The 12,282-nt window shown below is 36.0% G+C and overlaps 1 protein-coding gene across 1 annotated transcript in view; it reads right to left on the minus strand.

Annotated features, from left to right (window-relative positions):
• ck (unconventional myosin-VIIa ck) overlaps window positions 1-12,282 on the minus strand; it is an 86,247-nt gene that overhangs the window by 49,302 nt on the left and 24,663 nt on the right. The window contains 1 exon segment of the mRNA XM_074170923.1: window positions 9,837-9,881. Coding sequence (XP_074027024.1) covers window positions 9,837-9,854 — 18 coding nt within the window. The 5' untranslated portion in view covers window positions 9,855-9,881.

Here is a 12,282-nt window from a genome sequence, read left to right on the forward strand (position 1 = left end):
TCGTCCAATGAAAAACTACTTTTGAGAATCATATACTTATATTCTGTGATTACCCGTGAGTTGGGCTACCTATCGGGCGCGTCCCCAGGTGGCGGATAGGGGAACGGCTAGGGGACTGGAGGCCCTGTCAGGAAAGTCAATGTGTCCTCACGGACAGGGTCGCCGAACTCCTGGTCAGTGGCAGAAATAAGTAGGGCGAAGGACACTAAAACCCCCCAGAAGCCTTTGCAAAATATGCCACCGTGGAGTAGCCTACACAAGCTAAGGTGTCAGGAATCGTGGCGACAGCTGAATGGCCACAGGTTGATATGCGATCACAAACGATCCCTTTGGGGAACTGGGCGAAACCTCATTTTAATCAGCCTACCTCTGGTAATGCAGGGCTTTGCCAGAGGTGATCAACTCTTCCCTTGCTACTCGTGGGAACACACATGAATGAAACAACACAAAAACCGAAACAACAAAAACCAATCCCGAGGCTGGACAGAAGTGCTCACCTAAAGCGGTGGCTGGGGTTGAACAGAAATGTTTACCCTAATCTACCGCTTGGAATGAGGCTGGACATTGCAGATCACCTCTAACAGCAATGGCACTTCCTGTGGCGGGCGCCAAGAGCTCCGCCTTGAATAGAGGCATGGAACCGGCTGACCCTGCACGAAAGCTCCCTCACTTGTACACCTCCACGGAGGGAACCCCAAGAAGGTTGAAGAAGCCGCGCAACGACAGTTATATCGCTGCTCCTTCCAAAACCTTCGCGGAGGCCACCGTGAGACACCTCAAGGTTGCCAAAGAGAGTGTGTGTTCGGCGAATCTTGGCGTACACCTGCCAATATAAAGGAGATATCTCCCAGTGACCTGTTCACCTCCCTGGAAAGGACAGGATAAACGATGACCTAAGAGGACCACTCCTCGGGACAACTCCTCCTTGACAACAAGGAGATTGCGGTTGCTGTATTTCTTGATATTGAAGGAGCATTTGACAATGCACTACCTAAATATATAGGATTTTCTCTGGCTAGAAAGGGTATATAATCGACCATAACTGGCTGGATCCATGCCATGCTAGTAAATAGAACTGCAACTACGACTCTCAAGGGGTACTATCTCCCCTTCTCTGGTCGCTCCTGGTGGATAGTCTGCTTGATGCCCTCGACAGAAGAAAAGTTGATCTGCAAGCTTATGCAGATAACCTTGTCATCCCAAACAAATCCATTGGATTTATGTTATGATTGTCAGAGCAATGATCCTTTATGGTGCAACTGCTTGGTGGCCGAAGGCTTTACAGAAAACGGCCCTAGCGAAGCTCTCTGGCTTACAGAAACAGGCTTGTCTGGCTATCAGTAGTGCCATCAGTACCACACCGTCGGCGGCCGTGGAGATCCTTCTAGATCTACCTCCTCTCCACATTTTTCTGGAAAGAGAGGCTAGATGGACTGCATACAGACTTGTGCACATTGCCAATTGCACAAATTCAATGCAGAGTGCAACAGAATGTTGGTTGATATTGGAAGTCACAGCATTCTGGAAATGACCTCTGACTTTATGCCTCCAACTGTCAACTACGAACTGCCTTATTGAGTACTATTCCCGAGTAGAAAGGACTGGATCCTGCGGGAGAAGGAAATATTAAGATCAGATAGTTGTTGGTTCACAGATGGATCAAAAACACCTTCCGTTTCTGGTGCAGGTGTTTTCAGTCGCAGACCCAGGACAGAGTTATCTACCTGCCTAGGAACTTATGCGACTGTATTTCAAGCGGAAATTTACGCTATTGAATTATGTGCGGAGAGATTGGATAAATCCAACCTCGCTCACAAGTCAATAAAAATATTCTCGGACAGTCAAGCGGCGTTGGAAGTTCTTGGCTCCTACCGAGCAATGTCTAAATTGGTAGCAAACTGCCAAAAAAGACTCTCCTCGATAGGAACACTCAACAGATTATCTCTGGTCTGGATTCCTGGCCATACTGGCTTGGAAGGCAATGAAGCTGCTGACTCTCTTGCAAAGGAGGGTGCTGCAAACGGCTTCATTGGACCAGAACCTGTCATTGGCATCGCTTTGGGCTTTGCCAAACAAACACTGAACACCTGGATGGCAAGAAGAGTTATGGACTTCTGGCAGAATCTTCCAGGATTGACTCACTCCAAGGCGTTTATTCATCCTTCGAAGCTTGATTCCAAACAGTTGTTGGACTACAGTAGGGATGAACTACGATGTCTAACAGGCCTTCTTACAGGTCACTGTCTATGAATCATCACATGCAGAGACTTGGACTGTCGGAAGACAGTGTGTGTCGCCTCTGTCTGGAAAATGATTAAACTTCACAGCATATACTTTGTGCCTGCCCCGCTGGGGATAGAATCAGGTTCTTTGAGTTCGGCAGATCCGTACTCTCACCATCTGACCTGAAAGACCACTCACCATACAAACTAACCGGCTTCGTTAAGAAGCTGGGTTTATTTGGCCGAGTGTGAATAGGTGTGAGCCACAATAAACCCTGATGGGTTGCGGTGGAGGGTCGAATAGACCCTCCACTTCAGACCTACCTACACTCACCCTCTCTACTCCACAGATACAGAGATTCTGTGATTATTTGCCAAATCAATTGTTTGATAAATAAATAATACCGCGTCATTTGCAAAAAATATTCTGAAATAATGAATTTATACGACGAAACTAGCTGAAACATTTTTGTTTGCCTATTTAATGTAAGAAATTCATCACTCTAAGGCATGGATCTTTCACTTGATCAGAGACACTGGCTTTGTCCATTTTAATTTTTTTAAGGACAAAGAACAACCACTACAGAAAAATCCTTGAGGCGCTATAAGAGCGGTGCCTGTGCGATTCGCACGATTCATATTGGATTTGAATTCACATTGGATTATACTAGTTTGCGATACATTTGTTTAAGGATAGCAACAAATAATTTTAATAATATTTCTCACAATACATTGATGTCATAATAATCGTTTATTTCGGCGAAAAAACATTATCGGTGTACGCAATCAATATTATTATTTCTGCTAATTATGCAAACACGTGCTAATATAAGTTGACAAAGGAGGCGTTTGATAAATATCCAACATTATCGGTTGATACACACTCATGAAGCCAGTAGGTACCTAATCAGTTTATAACTTCAGATTCTAATTTTAGATAAAAAATATGAACGATAAGCGTTTGGAGTTTAATTTCGATAAGTATTGTGAAAAACGCTTAAGATTATCCCAACATGTTTCTTGACGTCTGAGAAAAACTGTCAAAACTAAAATAAAAGCAGCATATAGTCAATTTACAAACTTTGCTGAAAATAATATTTTATCTGACAGCTCGACTTTCTGGTCTTTCATACACGTATGTGTATTTGGGTTTGACAAATGTAAAACTAAAGTTGTAAAACTAAAGTTTTACAACTTTCATTCTGATAGTATAGCCTTTCTCAGGTCCTACCTAACAGAACGTTCTCAGTATGTTATATATGATGGTGTCTCTTCAGATATTATGCAATTGCATCATGGAGTCCCACATGGCTCAGTTTTGGGGCCTCTACACTTCTTGATCTATATAAATGACTTAAAAGTCAATGTAGCTGGCTCAAAACTCATACTATTTGCGGATGACATCACTCATCTGCAAGTATATCACCCGTCAGAACCAATTCAAGAAATTGTGGCTGAGGGACAGAATCAGATAAAAGAATGGTTCTTAGCGAACAAACTTTCTCTCAATCAAAACAAGTCCCAAAATATCAATTTTACCCTCAGACCTCTGTATTCAGATCTGCCAAGAAGTGAAGAGGATTGATAAAGGTCTAATATGGGAAAAAACATTATTCAACTATCGTCTAAGCTCTCAAAAATTACATATATGTAAAAAAATGTATATGTGTTAAAACTGTACCTAGAGAAACTATAATGTCAGTTTATTATGGTTACTTTTATTCAAACATGACATATGCTGTGCTGAGTTGGGGTCACTCTTCCCATTCGGAAAAAATTTTTAGGCTTCAGAGGAGATGCATCCGTATTATGAATCTCAAATATCGCCAGTGCTGCAAACATTGTTTTGCTGAGCTTATAACACTAACATTTCCTTGTGCATATATACTGAACTGCATTAAATATGTCTATAATAATAAACAAAAATATTTAACACATAGCCAACTCCATAATTACGAAACACGGCGTAACCAGGACTTTATTCCTGAATATCACAGACTGCATAGAACCAGAAAAGGAACTGACACTATGTGACCATAAGACTCCTTGAGGAGAGATTATTTTTCAAAAAAATCAAAGATTGTTTGGTGAAGAAAGCCTTTTATTCAATTCAGGAATTCTTGGATAATAACTTCGATGACCTAATATGATTGTTTAAATTGTATTCAACTCAATGGAAAAAAAAAGTTATTTTACTCATTTTATTTTTTTAATTGTAATTTTACTCATTTTATTTTTTAAACTGTAATTTTATAATTGTAAGTATTCTTGTAAATTGTATTCTTGAATTGTATTCTTGACTTGTAAAAGCACGATGTGTATTATTACCAATATAATTGATTGATTGATTGAAATGTCCTTTTGACATTTGTCAAACCCAAAATAATCTATACATGTTCAACCTTCTCCGTCAGTTTATATGTTCAATTTATTGTTTTTAACTAATTTTTACTGCCCTGAAGAAGCTTCCCATTAGAAGCGAAAGCTTGGCAAAGTAGAACAGAGATTTGATTTTTGGTTTTTTGACTGAGAGACCCCGTTAATCCATATATATATATATATATATATATATATATATATATATATATATATATATATATATATATATATATATATATATATAAGAAAAAGGGCCCCGTATAGTTTATCACTTGGAGGTCAATAGATGCAACATGCGTACGTAATTCTGAGTGATATCAGAAACAGTTCCATACAGTTTATAGTATGAATAATTACGTATGATAAAATAAAATTTTTGTTGTACAAATTGACATTTGAGAGATATAAATCAGATTACATTGATTATATCACTAAAGTTTTCTCCGTGATTTTGTTTAATAAGACAATACATGAAAGGTGCCCAGACTTAAAATTATTCTGAGATATCTATATTTTGAATTAATTTGACTGGTTGAGATTCAACAAAATTCATTAATATTGTCTTTTTGTGGCAACTCATAAAATTTTGGTACCTAATATAATTCAAACAAAAAATATAACCCAGTGAAATTAAGAACTTTTTTTATTTCAAGAAGAAACTAAAAGTATATTTTAAATCGATTAGTAAGTTTTTCTTCAGCTGGAGAAGTGTTTCTTGGCTGTTTCCCCATTGGTTTTTTGAATTCGTTACAAAATAGCTCTTAGCTGAGAATATTATATTTAATATTTTTGGTTGTGTTGCATATAGTATATAATGTTCTTCAATACTGCTTTTCAACTTTTCAATTAATAAATTACTTTTTCATTTCAAAAGGGGTTAAGTTGTTCCTGTTTTCCATCCTGTACGTTTTTGATCGATGAATGAATCCCATTTATTGAAATAATGATCTATGCTGTGAAATTGTCAAGTTGGTCCTTGAGACGTTGTAAGTATGTGAACTTCAGCATTCTATATCAACTTTGATATTCGCACACATCTGCTGAAGAATAACAATTCCGCAACCCCTCCCTAATTGTGGAAATTATCACAGCCACAGGAAATACAGTCCACGCTCCAGTGAGCACCCTGTGTATCTCGCTCTGTGTCCGTTCATTCATTTTCATCAGATCAGAAGCATTGTTAAAAGGCCGGAGCCTCCGGAAATCTGACCCCGTTAATGTGATGCAACTTTTACATCAACTATAATCAATATAAAATCGTTTCTATTAAAAAAAGGGGTGATAGTTCATATATTCGATAATGAATCGAATGAAAGCTGATCCAACGAATTTGTTGACAGTGAACGGTCAGTAGCAAGAGGTTCAATGAACGATGACCGTTATGCAGCGAAAGGAAGGCATGAATTAATTGAATAAAAAATGAAAATGTGAGAGGAAGAAGAATGACTATGATAATTGAATCAATTTGTCCAAAAAAGTTATTTTGTATAATGTAATGCAGATCTATGTACCCCACCAATTTGTGGAGTAGAGTAATAGGAATAACACAATTGATAACATTTGGCAGGTTCAAAAGCATTTTTTGTTTTTTTTTTCACATGTTTTAGTTATCGGAAAGGTAAGTTTTCTCCAACGACTGATTCAAATTGATTATATCTATGGACTGAAATTACTGTTATTGTACAAATCCCTAGAGAATTATAAATAAATTCTAATTTAGAGTATAAGTAAGCTTCTGATTGAAATATGAAAAATGAATATCAGTTTTAGTGTAGGTGTTAAAGTTTTCTATTGAATAGATATGGTTCGAAGTTGCCTAAATTTGATTCGGAAAAAATAGTAAAAATAGAAGAAAATGGAACAAAAAATAAAAACACAGCTTCCATAAAGAGTTCCCATTTCTAACTTTCAGCTAAAAAGAAATCGAATTATCATTCAGGAACATTCCACCCGTGGGTTGGGCTACCTATCGGGCGCGTCCCCAGGTGGCGGATTGAGGAACAGCCAGGGGACTGGAGGCCCTGTCCCGGAAGCCAATGTGGCCTTACGGACCCAAGCCAAGGTGTAAAGAATCGTGCCGACAGCTGAATGGCTGCAGGGTGTTATGCGGTCACGAACGATCCCTTTGGGGGACTGGGCGAAACCTCATTGTAATCAGCCTACCTCTGGTAATGCGGGGCTTTGCCAGAGGTGACCAACTCTTCCCTTGCTACTCGTGGGAACACACATGAATGAAACAACACAAAAACAGAAACAACAAAACCAATCCCGAGGCTGGACAGAAGTGCTCACCTCAATCTAAGGCGGTGGCTGGGGATGAACAGAAATGTCCACCCCAATCTACCGCTGAGACACCTCAAGGTTGCCAAAGAGAGTGTGCGTTCGGCGAGTATTCGCCTACACCTGCCATTATAAAGGAGATGTCTCCTTGTGACCGTTCACCTACCTGGAAAGGACGGACGATGACCTAAGAGGACAACTCCTCGGGAGGATGTACAATGGATCACATGTGGCATTAGTGCTGTGAGTCTACATTCACCCTCCCTACTCTACAGATAAAGAAGGAACATTCCAAAACATCCTATTCTGAGATAGATTTCCCGTCCCCAAAAACCTTTAGTACTGCAAGATTAGAAATTAACTAAAATAAAATACTAAAACAACAGTGTTAGCAGTGGCAGTTTCAGGGAGCGGCGAGCTGGGCGACGCTAGTGGAAACATTCAAATTTGAAACTCTATTTAATTCCAATACATAAATGAACAATACAATAAGTTTGGCATGAAAAGTATATTGACCATATGAACATTTTGAAAAGACATTTTTAAACGCTACAACGTAGTTGAAACATTCAACTTCAGAAATTCAACTTTAGAAATCGTTATTGGCTACAATTGGCTATACTTTTGAGTTGTTCGATTTACTGCTACACCCCACTTAGTTAATTGCAACTTGTTACAAAAAAAGCTACACTCTCTATATATGTATATATCTCTCTTCCATGAATAATTTTGACTCTGAGGCAAGTTTTTAAATATAACGGAATATTTTTGTTGTATTGCTTCAACCAATAGAAACGCGCTAACATTTCGATTGGACTAACAGATGAATCAATCGGATCCATCGGTGGTCTCATCTCTGAATTAAGTATTTTACTCCATCTCCATTTATTTTACGCCATAAGTTCCAGCTTTACCTGTTATTAGCGACATGATGTCTATTTTATCTAGGATTTTAAAAAAGGAGAATTTACTGGGCATGTCTTTTTAACAATTTCCTATTGAGGAAGTCAATTGACTAGAGATTCGGAGTGATTCACGACGATCTTGCGAGATTCAGAGATCAATCAAAAGTCACCATTTTAGTACTGTTTGATGAAAGTAAAGCTTTCGATTTAGTTAATTTCGATTTACTCATCAGCAAGCTCAAGTTCATAGGATTCGATGACATTTCTCTTAAATGGATGACCAGCTATCTCACAGGCCAATCACAGAGGGTCAAACTGGATGATTACTCATGGTCATCCCTAAGAGAAACAATCTCAGGTGTACCACAGGAAAATATTTTAGGACCCTTGATGTTTTCAGTGTTTATTTTTGATTACCCTACTTTTTTATCACATTGTCAAGTGCATCTATACGCAGATGATATACAGTTATATCTGTCTTCTCATAACACCGATACAGAAAGTTGCGTGGCCAATATAAACACAGATTTGTACAAAACATTCCTATACTCAGAGAATCATGGACTGAAAATCAATCCAAATAAAACTTTGGCCTTATGCATAGGGTCTCAAAGACAAATAGCAGAAACTCAGTGTAGCTTTAGGCTCACTCTCGATAACGCAGACATTGACTGGATAGACAGTGCTAAAAATCTTGGCGTAACCATAGATAGCTCTTTGTCTTTCCATGAACATGTGACAAACATTTTCAAAGTATCATTCTTCAAACTCAAATCGCTGTATAAATTCAAGTATCAGTTATCAGAAGAAATGAAACTCAGGTTAGTTAAAACTCTTATTTACCCCCATATCGAGTATTGTTGTTCGGTGTATTACAATTTTTTGCCGCAATATAACAAATCGAAGTTACAACGTATACAAAATGCTTGCATACTATTCGTATATACCATATGGTGAACATGTCACCCCATTTTACTATTTCTTTAGTGATCTTGTCTAGTTTTCTTTATAGAATGTTATATTTTTTCTGCAAAAATTACATATGATTTTATTTCCTCCAGTTGAACTTTTTAAAGAACTCATATACGAAATTCAACTTGCACTTTTCCTCTTTCATTTTCAGTTTTCACATATCGTAGAAGAACAAGAATGTATATGAATTTCATTTCAACAGATTCAACAATGAAAGATATCGATAGATGGAATGCATTTGATTTGATAATATGAGAGTTCACAATGTTGTTCACGAATATGTATATTATTGACTCATGTATTTTATCTTCATATATTTTCCATTAAAAAAGAATAAAATATACGTAGTTTTTATAAAACTCCTACTGGTTATTTTCCAAATTGTTTCTTGATATAAAATGGTTAGTGTTAGCTATTTGTCATATAGAGAATATTACGAACTATTTGATTTTTCACCTTGCACCTTAACCAATATTTACTACTGCTTCTGAAACAGTAAATTCTTCAACACATACGAGTAACCCAGATTCCTCGAGTTGAGACGAATGAGCGGCACTTTCGCGAAGTGTGAATGTTCATAAATCTTATTCAACTCGAGAAGAAGAATATTCTTGTGTATAAGCTCAGAACACAATACGTGTCCATTATCTGTAAGTAAAAGTACTTAACACCGCTACATTCTTGATTAATAGCGCAAATAAATAAAACATTGGGTCACTATAACGAAGACGTGTTCTTTTAAATGTCTGTGAATAGAAATAGTAGGTTCGTGAACAATTCCAAAATATTTTATGAGGAAAATAAATTCCCAGCATGAATCGTGGATTCCAAAAAAATCCAAGAACATTTCTCAGAAATACATAATATTTTGTAAAATGGCATACAATGATTTTTTTACATGTAATATCGGACTTTAATGGAATTGTGTCCTTTGAAAAAACTGTCTATTTTTATGAAACAGTTTCGCCCAGAAAAAGTCTAGGATCTAACAGGTAGTTTTCAATAATGTCATATGTAGAACGGTGTAATATGAGCTAACCCGTCCCTGGTATCTAGGTAAAAATCGTTGATTACTTACCCGCGTCACGATAACCATGGTAGAAAGTCATCAACGTCAGCGGTCCTGCAACAGAAAAAATTCAGTATGAAGTCGAGATGGCTTTTACTTTATTTTTCAAATCAGTTACAATGAAAGTATATGTACAATTTCTTTCCGAGTAAGAGAAAATTCGGTCTTCTTAAAATGATACCCTAATGGTCCTGGTAATTTAGCGATTAACCTCGGAATGAGAGGTAATAAGCTAAATATTTGTATATACCTTTATTATGGCGTTCTAAAAGCTGTCTCAAAAGTCTCATATAATCTCGTGTCTGTACCGGAAGTTATACGAGGTCAAAAGTAAAAAATAACAGTTTTTCGCGGTTATGTCAGTTTCTATTGCTCCAATGATGTTAACATCTATTATAAAAATTGTATAGCATAAAATTTAGGATAAATTTTATTTGAACCTTTTCTTCATGCGTTCAATCGTTTTTGAGATAGAGGGCAGTAAACGCGCAGCGCTCTGCCGTACGTACTGTAATCCAAGGTAATCGTGAATATCTGTCAATATTACCTTCAATTTTGAATAATTCGTATTATTCATTAGTTGATATATTATATTTAACAACATTTTACAATTCACATATATTAACATAATAATACTTACCTACCTACTTTGTGTAATTAAAAACTCATTATGAAATAATGTACATTTTAATGTATTGAAAATACATTTGAAATATAAAATAATTAAGTATTTTATCTAAAAAAGGTATGAATTTTATGATGTTAGATAATATTTTATACTTATCACATTATTATATATCTTACAATTATATTAAATTATTCAAAGGAAATTTTAAGGAAGTAAAGTGAGTTAATATATTTTGATTTTATCTTTTTTCAACAGCTGTATATTTCTGACAATCAAAATGAAATTTTTGTGAAAATCTTTAATAATGTAAAAAAAGAAAAGTATTAGTTTTCTTCTTCTTCATCTTCTGAACGTGAAGGAATTTCTGTTCCATCGTCATCATCTTCGTTGTCCTGAATCGTTGTTTCCAGACCTTCCAGAATTTTAGGGTCAAATGTACTCCATTCTTCACTGTCACTTTACAATGATACAGCATTGAAGCAAGCTTGCCCATTACACTGACCACAAGTACATTGCAACCCCGATTTTCTACATCCGCACCGTGGACCTCATCCATTTTTACAATTACAAAATAAAGTACTAAATGTTTTTAAATATAATATATTAACTGATAATTAATACAAATTATTCAAAATTGAGGGTAATATTCACAGATATTCACGGTTGACCTTGGAATACAGTGCGCACGGCAAAGCGCTGCGCGTTTACCGCCCTCTATCTCAAAAACGATCGAGTGCATGGAAAAAAGGTTCAAATAAAATTCATCCCAAATGTTATGCTTTACAATTTTTATAATAGATGTTAACATCATTGGAGCAATAGAAACTGAGATAACCGCGATTTTTTTTTTTACCTTTGACCTCGTATAACTTCCGGTACAGACACGAGATTATATGAGACTTTTGAGTCAGCTTCTAGAACGCCATAATAAAGGTATATACAAATATTTAGCTTATTACCTCTCATTCCGAGGTTAACCCTTTTTTTATGCTGAAGTGACTGGTCTATAACAAATAACGGATGAAAGGCAAATATTTCAGAAACTTCAAGTGATCACAAAAAACTTATGAATCCAAAATTCTTCGAAGAATTATAGTCTTGAGGTTATATAGTAAAGGTATAAATGAATATTGTTGATTCTATAAAGATAAGCTCTTGTATGTGATTATTAATCCTATTAGTCTACGCTTAAACGTAGACATTTGAATATTTTCATATAGGTAGGTAATGAACATTACCAAGTGATATTTGAACAACAATTTGAAAATATGTAAAATACAATCCATGAACATTACTATAGTGACTAGTAAAAAGCTCAGGAAAAAAATCCAAGTAATGCTTATTCTCCAGTTTATTCCAAGCAAAGTTTTGTCCAAATTTGCCCTTCTTTTTGATTCAAGTACGGTCCAGTTTTTGATGCATTACTGGTCTTTATTGCTCTCTGTTAACCATTAAAATTATATGAAAAGTAGGGGTAATCTTTTTGAATCCAATTATGTTTCGTTTTACAATGTGAAATTTTTCATATAGAAGTCAATTCACATTACAGTCATTTTAAGTTAATGCTATGACACAGTCTGATTAAACAAAAATTCTAACAACATTTTTGTCCGGTAAAATAATTTATTTTTAGCGGTGATAAACCGTAAAATATTTGCAAGGTATTGATATTTTGTACACCACATTTTGATTAGTTGACGCTGACTCTCCAATCGATTCTGGTATCATTTCCAAGTCTTGTTTTTTTTCTTAAATATATAGGTTTTCATATTCGTTACGTTCAATTAAACAAAAATACATAGAATGAAGTTTCTCTGAATAAGGCAG

This window comes from Leptinotarsa decemlineata, unplaced genomic scaffold (genome assembly GCF_025532065.1).
Source record: "Leptinotarsa decemlineata unplaced genomic scaffold, Ldec_3_MD MMD2_tig00000008_RagTag_RagTag, whole genome shotgun sequence".
In the NCBI taxonomy this organism is placed as follows: Eukaryota; Metazoa; Arthropoda; class Insecta; order Coleoptera; family Chrysomelidae; genus Leptinotarsa; species Leptinotarsa decemlineata.